Raw genomic sequence first — 13,371 nt, 5'->3', positions numbered from 1 at the left:
CGGCGGTGACAGTCATTTTATCTGAAATTGAATTTTACCAGGGTTTTCATTAGACCATTATAACAATGGCGTATTAGAACATTGTGTTACTCTTAAAGAAACTGTAGCTACATATCAGTAATATCTAGACTTTTGCTTTATACGCATTTTGTTTCAGCTGTCACGTGACACACGTGGCTACGTCTGTCGTGTCAACGAGCGCACTACTTTCATTGACAGAAATGGCCACCACGGAAGTGGGTGAGTGAATTCATTGCTCGGTTTCTTTCTATGAGTTTTTAATGTGAACGTTTGTGGAATTAAATGTACTATGTTGTAAATGTTCATGTTGAGACAATAATAGATGATGTAGTTGTTGGTCATTTTTGTCTTGTTATGACGCTCTGATGCTAACAGCTAATTAGCTACATACTGCCTGCTCAAGACAAGTGCAACCAAACAGTTTTATTCTTATATCTTTGTCTTCTAACATTTTAAATCATCTGAAATGTCAACAATGACTTTAATATCTCCCCGGATATAGGTATCAGGATTATTTGGCCGTTTAATTTAACCATTAAAAACAGTTACATATTTGATTGATTTATTTAGAATTTGGAAGAAAGTTTCATAAATTTTTATTTTATTTGAACTTAACTGTCCTTCTATTTAGATGCAAAATGACGAACAATAGCAGTTTTTTAAGCAAGCTGTTTAGTGAAATATAAATCAAATATAAGTTGTTTTTTGTAACCAAAGACATTTGTCTTATGTTGAACAATTAGCAACAACAATGTACTTCTGGCATTTCTCTCAGAGCGCAGACGAGGTCAGCTTGCTGCCCTGTCTATCGCCGCCGTGGTCATCGTCGTTGGGGTCCCCTTGTGGTGGCGAACGACTGAAACCTACCGCGCCTGGTTACCTTTCAGCCAGATAAAAGACCTCTCTAAACTGCAGGTCTGTCTCTGTTCCGGGATATCACCAAACTCCCCGGTTAACGTATCTTCCTTTTGCGTTTGTGTGTTGGAATAGTCTTTATCTCTCCTTGCAGCTGCATTTAAGTGCTGATGTTGAAGTTGTGTTTGCACGGGGCACCCTGACACCTGAGCAGCAGAAGAGGCTCCCCCTGACCCAGACGCAGGATGAGGAGCATGCAGTGGATGGTGACGCACTTTAGAATCCTGGATTTTGAGGTCATGCAGTCCATACCAGCATGAATAACGGTTTCTCCCATTTCTAGAGAACACAGTTTTGAGGTATACTCATGAAATAAAGTACCAAACAGCTACAATTATGGAAGAGGAGGCTCTGGGCAAGCCCACCGCTGCAGGTGAACTACCTACCAAATAGTGTGTTGTGTCAGTGAAACCTCATGTATAGTTACTTCTGTCTGTATCTGTGTCCTTTTCCAGAGGCGGATCTATCTCTGCACATGCTCAGTGAAAGTCCGTGTGGTTCTTCAGTGGTGTATGTGATTCCTGAGGTCTCCTCGCTGCTACCAGAGGTAAAAGCTGTTCATACTTCTATTGTAATAGTGATTTTTTTTTTTTAAACTCATAGCTTTCAGTCATTTTAGTCTCTTGATTGTAAAGAAAACTTTTTAAAATCCTCTTTAGAATGTCAAAGTGTATATTGGTCAACGCCGGACGGCCATCCTACGCATCAATGCTGAGATGAGAGCAGGAAAGACGGTAGAGCAGCTACTGGATGTCCTGAAGCCTCAAATCAAGCAGGTGCTTCAGGTGATGTCTTTTAGTCACACGGACATCACAGCTGCCCTCAGTGATCGAGTCCGTTTCAACCCTGGCAGCAAAGAAAGTATGACTCATAGTATGAGAGCCTTTACATTCAGTCCAGGTTGGTTTTTATCTATGGTTTGGTAACATTTCTTTGCAGTCCTTTTTCCGCTTATATTCTGTGCTTGTCCTTACCTTTTTTAGGTTATGAGATAACTTTCAGTCTGTTGAACCCTGACCCAAGGTCACACAGGCTCCATTGGGACATAGAAGGTGCTGTTCAGACTTACATCCAGCCTTTTCTTACCAAACTTTCTCCTTTGGCCAACTTCAGCATAGACTCTCAGGTACGAGAGGCAGCACTGCACACGTTTCAAAGTTCAGAGTCATCATGAAAAGTCACCCTGCAGCTTTGTTCTTCATTTGCTTTTAACAGATGCTACACTACGCCATGCTGGGTGTCAACCCGCGCTATAACAACGACCGCGGCGCCTTCATACTTCACGCCGACAGCCTTGCTCATGTCATCAACCCAGTGGAGGCCAGACTTGGTAAAACTGTTGTTACTTGCAAATACTGGCGATAGAATACAATGGAAAAAAGGGGAGCCGTTTTTTCTTACGTTAGTCTCATTCAACTCCAGGTTCCAATGCTGCCTCCTCCAACCCGGTGCTGAATTTTCTTCTGTATGTGCCAGACGCCCAGCATTCACCACTTTACATTCAGGACCACAAGAAAATGGATGTTCCTTCGAATGCATTTCACTCTCCGCGTTGGGGGGGGATTATGGTAAGAAGACTGATCTTTGGATGATGTTAAAGACTCACTCTGATCATCTTTTGAGATATTTTAAAAGCCTTCCCAGTGGTCTTTTAAATATAATTGAGTGTTTTTAACTCCAAATAAAATAAAATAAAACGATTGTTTTCGAGGACACAAGGAGCTTGTCTCATCATATATTTTACGTCAAAAAAGGCTCTTTTTTTTTTTTGCCTGCTACTAATTTACAACGATTTGAATGAAGAAATGCAATTCTAAGCTTAAATTTCTCTAAAGTGGGTCTTTAACAGGATGGTACATTTTTTTTCTTACTTTACTTTGTGTTATATAATTTATGCAGCCAAAATGTTCTCTTGTGGAGTAAAATTGGAACAATATACCGGTATATATATATTTTTAAGTATATGTGGGTATAAACTATGCCATTATAATTACTATTATTCATAAGTAGACATATTTGCACTTAGACATACAGAATATAACACATGTAATCCATTAAATGTGAACATTTGTCAAAGACTTAATTTAATTGCTTAAAAAACACTTTTAAGCTTTAGTTAACTATGTATTGTTTCACATTGTTATCATAATCTGGTTCTTAACTTCTAATTAGAGCTATTTACATCGATAATATACATCTCAACTCGTCACATGGAAACAAATCCAACAACATGGAATCAGACCTTTGTATCTGTGCTCTTTTTTGCTAAATGTGTTCAATCTTATTCCTCTGGGACTTGACATATCTTGCAATAAATGGCATATTTTTGGAGCCTTACTTACTTTCACCTACTACTGTTTCTTTAGGTGTATAATGTTAAAAATCTCTATGGACCAGAGGCTGAGTTTCCTGTCAACATCAACATAAACATGGCTGAAGTCATGGGGGTTTTCCTGACGCAACTTCGGTAAAAAAGTTTTTTCCTCTGGAGCAAATCGTCTTTCTCTGCTTCACACTAGAAACGTCCCATTAACGTGTCGTTTTAGGCTGTTGGTGGGCATGGAGTCCTCCCCTCCTCCCCCAGGCTTCTTGGTGGCTCCGTGCGGCAGCGTAGGACTGGCTGACTGGGAGCTGGACCGTCTCATGTGGAGTCGGAGTGTGGAAAATATTGCTACGGCGACCACAACCATCACTTCTCTAGCGCAGCTCTTGGACCAGATTGGAAACATTGTCATAAACGACAACATTGCCCAGCAGGTAGACGGCATCCTCAGCTGTAAAAACATTTCTTTGTCTGTGTTGTTTATTCATATGTGCTTCTGCAGGAAGGGGGGTGAACTTGGCCCTTTTTTTAAGCCCTAAATTACTTTAGCTTTTATTATTTCAACTGTGAGAGAAACTGTAGTGAAAACCAGACCATAGAAAGTTTTACGGCAGCTTCTATGTAAGCTGAAAATTAGGATGTTAGAGCAAATAACCTCTATAACAAATAAAATGTTCCCAGTGGTCTTTTAATTATGATTTGTGCAATTTTTAGCCACGTTTTTTTTTTTTAAACTGTTGGATTCTAAGACAGTTTCTGCAGAGCATCAGTGCTTCATTAAAACTCACCCCTGAATCTGTACCGTTAGGGCAGATCAACTCCACCCTCTCTTCCCCTCCCCAAATGCTGAGAGCTCTCTGTTTACACACTCTACCAGTAGCTTACAGCCCCTCTACAAAAACATCGGAGCTATCCAGCGAAGACGTACACGGATCTGTTTTTCTGCAAGTGAACGCATCAGAATGGAGCAGAGCAGGGAGCTTGTGGTCCCAAACATTATATTTTTCAAACTGCCTTTTTGGTCTCCCTTTGATTCACACCAATATCAATACAGTAATACTTAGAAATGCTATTTAAAGCTTGATTTATTCCACCACCATCATCAGAAAAATGCTACAAAAACATGTTGAAAACACCATTTTCCTCTGAGTGGGTTTTTAAGGAATGTTTATTATAGGATTGCACTTACAGTGGGAGTTTTGTGTTTGTCTCTTAGGTGTCCAGTGCTGTCACATCTGTGCAGCTGGCTGTGGCTGAGCTGGAGGCCGGGAACCTTGGCTTTGCCCTACAGTACAGCAAAGAGGCCATCTTGGCGTCTGAGAAAGCCTTTTTTGATCCTTCCCTCCTCCACCTCCTCTACTTTCCCGATGACCAGAAATTTGCCATCTATATTCCTCTTTTCCTGCCTATGTGTGTGCCCATTTTGTTGTCACTGCTTAAGATGGGATCTGAAGCCAGACAACGGTACAGAGAAAAACAAGCCAAGAAGGACTGAGAGACACTTGAGCTGCAGAAATTTGAATGAACAAAAAAAAAAGCACTGGTAAACAAACATTTTTGTTTGTAGTTTTTACACGATAGTACAAATGCAAGCATGGAGGATTTTCTTTTTCCACTAAAGTGATGTTTGAGGTTAACTCCTTTTTTTTTTTTTAATAAAGGTCTGCTAAGAGGTTTTAAAGAAAAGCTGCTGTATTTGATGTTGGGATTAAATGCTTGATTCATGATGTTTTATATTTGAGCTGTTCTAAGTTTGTTACAAGTAAACACTAAGGTTTGCCTTATTTCTCTGGCCCTATTTGTCGCATTCATTCAACCAGTTGGAATAAAATTACGCTTTTTGCACTAGGTCAGTTGAAAATGTACAAGAAAACACGTCTTTAGGGATAATTGACTGGAAACTATCATGGAAAACAGAAGCATAAAAACACAAATCGTAAAAAATCTTTCCATAATAAAGTTAAACACTTCCTTGACTACATTATCCTTACCTACTGTGATGACATGGGGGAATAGGTAGAAATCCAGATTACATCTAAATTACTAATCAACAGTCAAAATTATTAAAACATGATCTTGTAAATTATCAAACAGTTCTGAGATAACGCATGTAACTCCAAAAAATGTTATTGTAGGAAAAAAAACTACCATAACTGTGAAGAAACTGAATTATCTAGAAAGCACTGTATTAAATATATTAGGTTCGTACCCCGTCAGGTTCTTGCACACAGAAATAAATGAATAATGACTCGGAGACAGTTACTTATCTTTTGCAGGTTTACTCCGCACAAAGAGCACAAATTTGTACGGAGGGTTACAGACAGATGAACAGGGTTGTTGCATCAAAGTCCGAACAACGGAGCTCAAAGTCTGAACAAAGGAACTCAGAAATAGGCTTGGTATATATACCTTGCATTTGCATATTCAGAACCTCATCCGATGGATCATGAATCCACCACAAAAATCCACCCCCAAGTTGATGCAGGCTAGATGTTCGAAGGTCAGAGAGCTTAAAGTGTCAGATCTCTCCGAGGTTATCACAGACATTTGCCAGACCGCATACACCAGGACACACAAAGATGAATGGGGAGGATGCTGAAGGAATGTTACGAGACAATAGTCTTGGTTGTATTCTGTAATATAATTTTGAGACGATAATATATAGTGAATCAAGTTTAAACCATCAGTGTAATAAAAAGTAAAAGTTAGTGTAATAAAATGTAAAAGGGAGTTTCTAACTATTCTGTTTCTAATCACTCCTAACAATAACCTAAGAGGAACGGGACATTTTGAATTACCAACGGTACAAACAAACCATGGGGGATTTTTTTATCTCAGTGTGTACAGCAAGAAATATGTAATAGTCCTTGGTTTAAACTAAAATCAATGTAAACATATAAAAAACAGTTACAGCCATGTAGGCTTTGGGAACAGTACAAGAATATATGATAAATAGCAGCATGTATGAAGATATTTTTTAACATTAACAATATCAACCAAAGATTGTAGTAGTAAACCTACCTAGTCACATATAAACATATAATGTTGTTGCTACCATTATTATTATTGATGATCAACCCGTTTAGGATTGTTCAATTATAATGATTATATTATTTATCTATCATTGACCTCTTGTTAGTATAATTTTAGTTTATTTAAGGGGTAGGCATTGAAAAGCTAAGCTCCTGCCTCCATTTCAAACACGTGTTGCATGTTATTACTGTTAATGTTGAATTTAATTTATTGCTTTATTTGACCGAAAACTCGCAGATTAGAAAGCATCTTTTTTTTTTAAAAGCCCAGGTTTGAGCACCGTATAGGGAGTCAATCATCAATCTTTATTCATGGCTTCATACTTGATGACAAAAATAGTTATGTACACCACAATAAATGATATAAAACAAGCAAATTAGTTTAAAGATAGGGTTAGAAAGAAAATGTTCTGACACTAAACACTAAAATCTCATCTATCATCAGTTTTCATGTTGATGATAATTTTAAGGACGATTTCAGGGCAAACATTGTTTATGTGTAGATGTTTGAGTAGGGGCTGCACTGTGGTATAGTGGTTAACCCTCTTGCCTCAAAATAAGAAGGACCTGGTTCAACCCATTTGGCACCCTTCTGTGTTGAGATTGCGTATTCTTTCTGTGCATGCATGGGTTTTCTCCAGCAACTCCTGTCTAAAAACATGCTTCATAGGTTATTTGATTAATCTAAATTGCCCCTATAAGTGTGAGTGTGGTTGTGTGGCTCAGTCTCTCCAGGGTGTACCCAACAGTGCCCAAGTCATCCTTCAGCAGCCCTGTGACCCCAAAAGAGATACAGTGGGGTTAAGAAAATACATTTGAGCAGATTTGGTAAAGATGTTTTTATTCTACTGATAGTGATGAGGAGCTGAGACACTGAGGCTTTCTTGAAACTTGTGCTGAAAAAGATTTAGCTACATCTGGTGGAATTTGTATTCTAGCAACCTATCCAAAAAATGACAGTTTTAAACCTTTTTCATTAATAAATACCCAGAAAAGTTTGCTGGGGTCATGTTCTTTGGTGCTACAAATTTTCGCAGACTGCGCATTAAAATTAACCTGACATGATGAGAGAAACAGATCCGAAAAAGCACAGTTCTCACAGTTCATGAGACAAGAGTTTATTGCTAAAAGAGTCACATTAGTCCTTTTTCCAGCAGGGGGCAGCAGGCACACAGGAAGGGGAGGAGAGGTAGGCACTTCCGGGTGGAGGCATCGAGGTGCAACTGTAACAACCATCTCCGTCCAATAGATGGCGCTAAGCTCCCCTTTAAGACGCTTCTCTTGTTCCATAGACAAAGAAGAAACAGAAGCGCGGATGTTTGCAGAGGTTTCGATTAGCCAAATCTCGTAACGTTTAAAACCTCCTTCGCATTTCCTGCATCTACTTGAGGGCTGTTGATCCCGTTTGTTGCGAATTATATATTATTCGTGTAGACCCAGCGTTCAGTAAATATCAGAGAAAATAATTCAGCGTAAATATCTACTGAAGAATCTCCGGTAGCGTCAAACCTTTATCTCGGTTAGCATAGCGCTAGCTTTGTTTGCGTTATCATGTCCGGAGGACTCGTTCGGGGACCCGCGGGAAGTAATGATTGTCGCATATACGTGGGGAACCTTCCCCCCGACATTCGCTCCAAAGATGTGGAAGATTTGTTTTACAAATATGGATCTATTCGTGACATTGATCTGAAAAACCGACGGGGAGGACCGCCGTTTGCCTTTGTGCAGTTCGAGGATCCGAGGTGAGCGGCTGCCCCGCCACGTTTTAGCGCCTTAGTTAGCTAGCTAGCTACATCTAAAGCTAGTTTTTCAAAAAAATACCAGTTTCAGTCAAAAACTTTGGCCCCTTTTTAAAGGTTTATGGGTTGGGTTTTGTGTAAACTTGTATTATTGTTGCTTCCGCGTGGCTATTTGTAAAATAATTTTAAAGAGGGGTGAGTTTCTTGACAATTTTTGTTGAGGCCTGCATGATACGGAAACTCATACTTGCTAGTAGTGTTTCAACTTCACCAAATGCAAATAGCAAGAGCAGGTTAAAGTTTTTTGCAATACCTAATCTAAAAACACTGCGAGTGGGTCTTAAAAGTTGATTTCTGCTGAATTTGTATTGGAAGTCCACGTGTGATGCTGGTTGCTCGATGATCACCACCTGATCTTCTTCCTGAATAATTTTTGAAAGTGCCGCGTAAAAAAACAGATTGCTTTCTTTTAAATTAAATGCTGATATTAGGTATAATTGTAACATTTAAAGATGCGATTCAATTCAATATTTCAAAAGAGATAAGGTTTGACCTCTCGCACGTAATTTTCGAAGTACGTGCTGCATTTTCTTCTTGGCTGCACGGACTCAGAGGAAGGGTGAATGTTAGGATTATGGATGTGGTTAGAGTAAAACCACCAAAAGCTCCATGAGTGCGACTGTTCCTGCTGCTGACCAGGGGATGGATCAGATGTGGCGAACACACCGAGAAATGAATCGAACTTTACGCCAAAATACGTGGGGGCAATGCAGCAATGTGCATCTTTGCTGCACGTGTTATGAGTGGCTAACATGAATTTCCATCACTGTTTTTGTTCTGGCCAGCCAAAAGATAAATGTACGAGTTGTTAGCTTTGTACATTATTTGCTCAAGAAGAAGGAAAAGACCCAGAAATGAACACAAAGACCACCCAAAACAACTTAAGTAGAATTCTTTAACAATTTTAGACAAACTTCATGTTTAAAGGATTTAATGTGTTGTACAGTAGTGTATGTTTACCCTCCGAAAGAAATGTTATGGTGTTCTTAACAATTTCTTAAGGGAATCGTCTGAATGAGATGTATAGAAATGCATTTATGAGAATGCCTTTATTCCATTTGTTTTTCTTAACTTTTTTCATCTATTTGACTAAATATTTCGACTTTTAAAATCTACATTTACATTTGAGCATAGAAGAAATTTAAGAAATAATTGTCAACAATATATATATTTATATATATATATTTATTATTGTTCAATGGATGTTTTATCATGATTTTGTTAAACAGGGACGCTGAGGATGCTGTGTACGGCAGAGACGGTTATGATTACGATGGTTACCGTCTACGCGTGGAGTTTCCGAGAAGTGGGAGAGGAGGTGGTGGCGGCGGTGGTGGGGGAGGTGGAGGAATGGGACCGCCAAGGGGGAGGTACGGTCCCCCGTCCCGGCGCTCCGAGAACAGGGTGATTGTGTCAGGTGGGTTTGTTTTCTGTCCAACTCGTCTGAAATTGTTTTGCAAAAAATCTCATCCCCTTCTTTCCCACCAGGTCTTCCCCCCAGTGGAAGCTGGCAGGACCTGAAGGATCACATGCGGGAGGCAGGTGATGTATGTTATGCTGATGTGTTCCGTGATGGCACTGGAGTGGTGGAGTTTGTGCGCAAGGAAGATATGACGTACGCTGTGCGTAAATTGGATAACACAAAGTTCCGCTCCCACGAGGTACGTAACAAAGGAAAGTCTAACACTAACTTCAAAATGGCTTTAGGGTCGTGTTATGAAATTGAGCGAAGGAAAAGAAAGAAAGGGAGGGTGGAAATTAAGCTACATTTAGCTCGTGTGTTTATATTTGTATGCGGGTGTGTAAGCTCTTGACAAAAATCTACAACCCCTTTCCCTTACAAATTCTACAAAGATTTGTATGACCAGATTCTTACAAACTGCACAGAATTCTAAATGTATATTTATGCCACTGAAATGGGACAGCAAGGTGATGCAAATACAATACCTCTCAATGGTGATTTTGGCACTTGTGATGTTCACCTACCAACCTCTTGTTTGCTTGAGCCTTTTTGGGGGTCGCATAATGTAAGAAAAATGTGAGGGTTCATATCAGTTCATGAGTGTAATCGTAATCTTTGGAGAAGGCAACTATACTGTCACAAATTTCTACAGTTGTTGCATAAATCATAAAGTAATCAGACCGATTTACCTTGGAAGTATCGGACCTTTACAGATCTTGTCACTTTTGGTGACATGTGGAAGTCATTTTATGCAGTTTTTTGTATCTTCTAAGCAAAAAATGTAAATTCTGGTAGAACTTTCTTACTGAAAAGTAGAAAATTCTCTAAGCACCTGTAAATCTCCAGTTTTCACAAATATCCAACATTTGCAAATAAGGACATTTACACTTTTTATTGTGCACATACATCACTTGGACGTAAAAGATGGAAGCTGCACTGTATACACACCCAGGTTATGCCAGTTAAAATTCCATTAGAATTCGTTTTATCCTCTACTGGAAAAGATTTTGAGGCACATCTGTGTTAAATTGTGACATTTCTTAATTTCGGGCTTGATGTAAACGTAACCTTTACCTTTCTACTTTGTTTTTATTTATTTCCAAAGAATCTAGAAAGGAATGCTACTGTTGATTTGCATTTGCACTGGTCTTGAAGTCCATGGATGTCTTGTGAAGTCAGTGTAATAATAATAAGTCAACACAATGTCTTTATTGTAATAGCTGTACAAACATGTTTTTGTGTGTATGATGTGTTGAGTCTGAAGGAAAGGGCAGAAGCGTGAGGACCTTTGACCCTAACAGGCACAAACGCTTTCTGGTGAGTCTTGTTGTCGTCTATACAAGGTGAACATTGTTGTGTTTGCATGTTTGTGTATAGGGAGAGACGGCCTACATTCGTGTGAAGACGGACGGCCCTCGCAGCCCCAGCTACGGTCGCTCTCGCTCTCGTAGCCGCAGTCGAAGCCGGAGCAAGAGCCGATCTCGCAGCTACTCCCCACGGCGCAACCGAGCCTCTCCCCGTTACTCGCCTCGGCGCTCCAACTCCCGCTCGCGTTCCCGTTCTCGCTCCCGCTCACGTTCTCGCTCTCGTACCTAAACGTTTGGATGCAGCAGCGTGAGGCAGAGATGAAAGCGCTCACCCAACAAATTTTGTGATCTCCTGGAGGTTCATCTCATGACACCCGTGTTCCATCGTGTTGTCTGTTTTCTTTTTCCTCACACTTTTTTGTCAGTTTTCTTTATTTTCTTTTAATTTGGCAACTTTATGGTCTGTTTGCGTGACCCATTTTCCCTAGAGTCCTCTCACAAACACATGATTTCTGTTGTCCATCTCTCTTTCATTCTGCAGTACACTTCTCCTGGCTGTCCATCTGAAATTATATTTTCTTTTGCTTTTTTTGCCTCTCCTTAGCAAACACAATTGTCTTTTGACCTTCTTGTGTGTTTCTCTGTAGAGTTCAGAGGAACAGGATAGGATGGGAAGAGAGGAAACAGTTCATGTTAAGATAAACAGGAGGAGGAGGAGTCAAATATGGCACCAATGGTATGATGGCTGTGCCTTGTAAACTGTGAAATCTGCATTATAAGGCTATTGTGACTTTTTATTTTTTTTTAAAAAAAGCAAACACCCACTTTCCAGTAGATTGCTGTTGAATGTTACAGTAAACCATGTTGTGTTCGGAAGACTCTAAGGTTGTTAGTTTTTTTGTTTTACTTTTTTTTTTCCATCTTTCTGTTTTCAAAGCATCTTTGGGCTTAAATTTAGTTGATGCCCTTTGTTTTATCCCCCTAAAGTAAACTCCCTGGTAGCTGCATTTATTAATAACAGTGAATTTTATTTTGAAGGTGTGATTCTAACTCACCTCCTTCTCTTTGCTGCTGGTATTCTGAAGGTTTGGACTGGGCTCATTGTCTCCCCATTCCGGAGCTGGATCAGGATTCAGGATCAGATTAGGATTAGGCTTCAGGATGGATACATGGAGCACGACCCTGGCCCTGTCCACATAACCCTGGCATTCCGGAATCGTTTTTTGTAGCCCAATCAAATGAAATTTGGCAACCTATTTAAGACAAATGATTCCATCTATATCTTTGAAACCACAAAGGTGCGATTACTGAGGAGGAGGAATTATATTCGGAAGATTGGTAATTTGATAAAAAGGAGCAAAGCTTGGATCAGATCCAGGAGGAGGTCTGGAAGTGACAGGATGGATCTCCACGCGTAAGGAGAGCGGTAAATAGTGGGAAACCTTTGACAGCAGTAGAGGGAGGGGGCGGGGGGCATGAAAAATGTCTAAGGAATGTGACATTTAATGTGTGTTGTTTATTTTGTTTTTTTCCCCCAGTCAGGTTGTTTTTTTTATTTTAAATAGATGAAACATTTTTTTCCCCTTGACTCTTGTCTCCAGTATTTCAAAGCTTTATTCTCTTTTAATAAAACATTGAGTAACACTACGGGTGTCTGTTCACTTTTTCTAACTTCACATATGAGACACAGCCTTACATGAAATAATAAATTATGTAGACATTGAGTTAAAAATTATGGGACAGGAACTATGTAATGGAATGTAAAAAAAAATTTAGTGGGAGTATAGATGTGTTGAGGCATGAAAAACGAATGAGACATTTTTGGTCATAAATTGCAAACAATTTTGCAGTTTACATTCTAGTAAACTGAAGGTTGGATGTAGATGTACAGTTTCTCAAAGTCTTCACTTATTACAATAGTTTTTTTTAAATGGCACATTTTAAACTAACCTTTTGATTACCCAAAGTGCTGTACATTAAGTCCAAAAGATGTAGGGATTCAAAAATTGAATAGAAAAGGATAAAAACAGAAATAATAAAGTGAATTTAATTAAAGAATTAAAAGCTGAAGGATCTAAAGAAAAAAGCGTTCCAACTGAGTAAGATACATCTACTAGAGGTGGTCTGTCCTTACAGAACCTTCAGGAGTATGGGAGCCTGCAAGGTCAGTTTTTTTTTCTACTATTGAAATGTCTGTTTTCTATAGAAGACTATTAAGCCCATGGAGGGGAAAAAGGGGCATAGAAAATTCTGACTTTAATCTCAGAATTCTGACTTTAACCTGAAAAAAGAATTTTCTATATTCCTTTTTTCTTTCTCCGTGGCTCTAATCCTCAGTATACTTCTTGCACTACATCTATATATACTAACATACTTGCTATACATCTACTCAAATAAACTAAGTAAAATAAATTTCAAGTGTACCACTTCTTTCTTAGGAACAGCAAAGGACTAGTTAGACCCGTTTTTTTTGTGTATTTTATTTACTTTTTATTGTCCCGCAGCGTGTAAG

The 13,371-nt window shown here is 39.2% G+C and overlaps 2 protein-coding genes across 5 annotated transcripts; both read left to right on the top strand.

The window, feature by feature from the left end:
- The first annotated feature begins 108 nt into the window (after positions 1 to 108).
- Positions 109 to 5,043, top strand: pigs (phosphatidylinositol glycan anchor biosynthesis class S). Its single transcript, XM_023962352.1, has 12 exons — positions 109 to 240; positions 797 to 936; positions 1,031 to 1,142; positions 1,220 to 1,309; positions 1,392 to 1,483; positions 1,596 to 1,836; positions 1,920 to 2,062; positions 2,152 to 2,266; positions 2,359 to 2,504; positions 3,303 to 3,403; positions 3,483 to 3,693; positions 4,476 to 5,043. The coding sequence occupies exons 1-12, from the start codon at positions 222 to 224 to the stop codon at positions 4,752 to 4,754; spliced, it is 1,689 nt and encodes a 562-aa protein (XP_023818120.1). The 5' UTR covers positions 109 to 221; the 3' UTR covers positions 4,755 to 5,043.
- A 2,500-nt stretch (positions 5,044 to 7,543) lies between these two features.
- On the top strand, positions 7,544 to 12,506 carry LOC101171767 (serine/arginine-rich splicing factor 1B). 4 transcript variants are annotated; one of them, XR_002874587.1, is made up of 5 exons: positions 7,544 to 8,033; positions 9,320 to 9,507; positions 9,579 to 9,751; positions 10,930 to 11,595; positions 11,945 to 12,506. XR_002874587.1 is itself a non-coding variant. In XM_023962353.1 (4 exons), the coding sequence occupies exons 1-4, from the start codon at positions 7,843 to 7,845 to the stop codon at positions 11,146 to 11,148; spliced, it is 771 nt and encodes a 256-aa protein (XP_023818121.1). In that variant the 5' UTR covers positions 7,544 to 7,842; the 3' UTR covers positions 11,149 to 12,506. The 4 variants fall into 4 exon arrangements, 1 of the variants encoding a protein (XP_023818121.1); XR_002874589.1 differs by having other exon boundaries at positions 9,579 to 10,869; positions 11,507 to 11,595; XR_002874588.1 differs by having other exon boundaries at positions 9,579 to 10,869; positions 11,507 to 12,506.
- Positions 12,507 to 13,371: the final 865 nt, after the last annotated feature.

This window comes from Oryzias latipes, chromosome 14 (genome assembly GCF_002234675.1).
Source record: "Oryzias latipes chromosome 14, ASM223467v1".
Classification (NCBI taxonomy): Eukaryota; Metazoa; Chordata; class Actinopteri; order Beloniformes; family Adrianichthyidae; genus Oryzias; species Oryzias latipes.
Note: the sequence above shows the minus strand (reverse complement) of the source record. Positions and strands in the feature narration are given on the sequence as shown.

Bases quoted from the DNA above. Each gene is read 5' to 3' on its own strand.
- pigs (XM_023962352.1), top strand. The intron at 2,505-3,302 runs GTAAGAAGACTG...CTGTTTCTTTAG, and splicing joins CGCGTTGGGGGGGGATTATG to GTGTATAATGTTAAAAATCT. The intron at 3,694-4,475 runs GTAGACGGCATC...TTTGTCTCTTAG, and splicing joins ACGACAACATTGCCCAGCAG to GTGTCCAGTGCTGTCACATC.
- LOC101171767 (XM_023962353.1), top strand. From the start codon at position 7,843: ATGTCCGGAGGACTCGTTCGGGGACCCGCGGGAAGTAATGATTGTCGC. The intron at 8,034-9,319 runs GTGAGCGGCTGC...TTTGTTAAACAG, and splicing joins GTGCAGTTCGAGGATCCGAG to GGACGCTGAGGATGCTGTGT. The intron at 9,752-10,929 runs GTACGTAACAAA...GTTTGTGTATAG, and splicing joins CAAAGTTCCGCTCCCACGAG to GGAGAGACGGCCTACATTCG.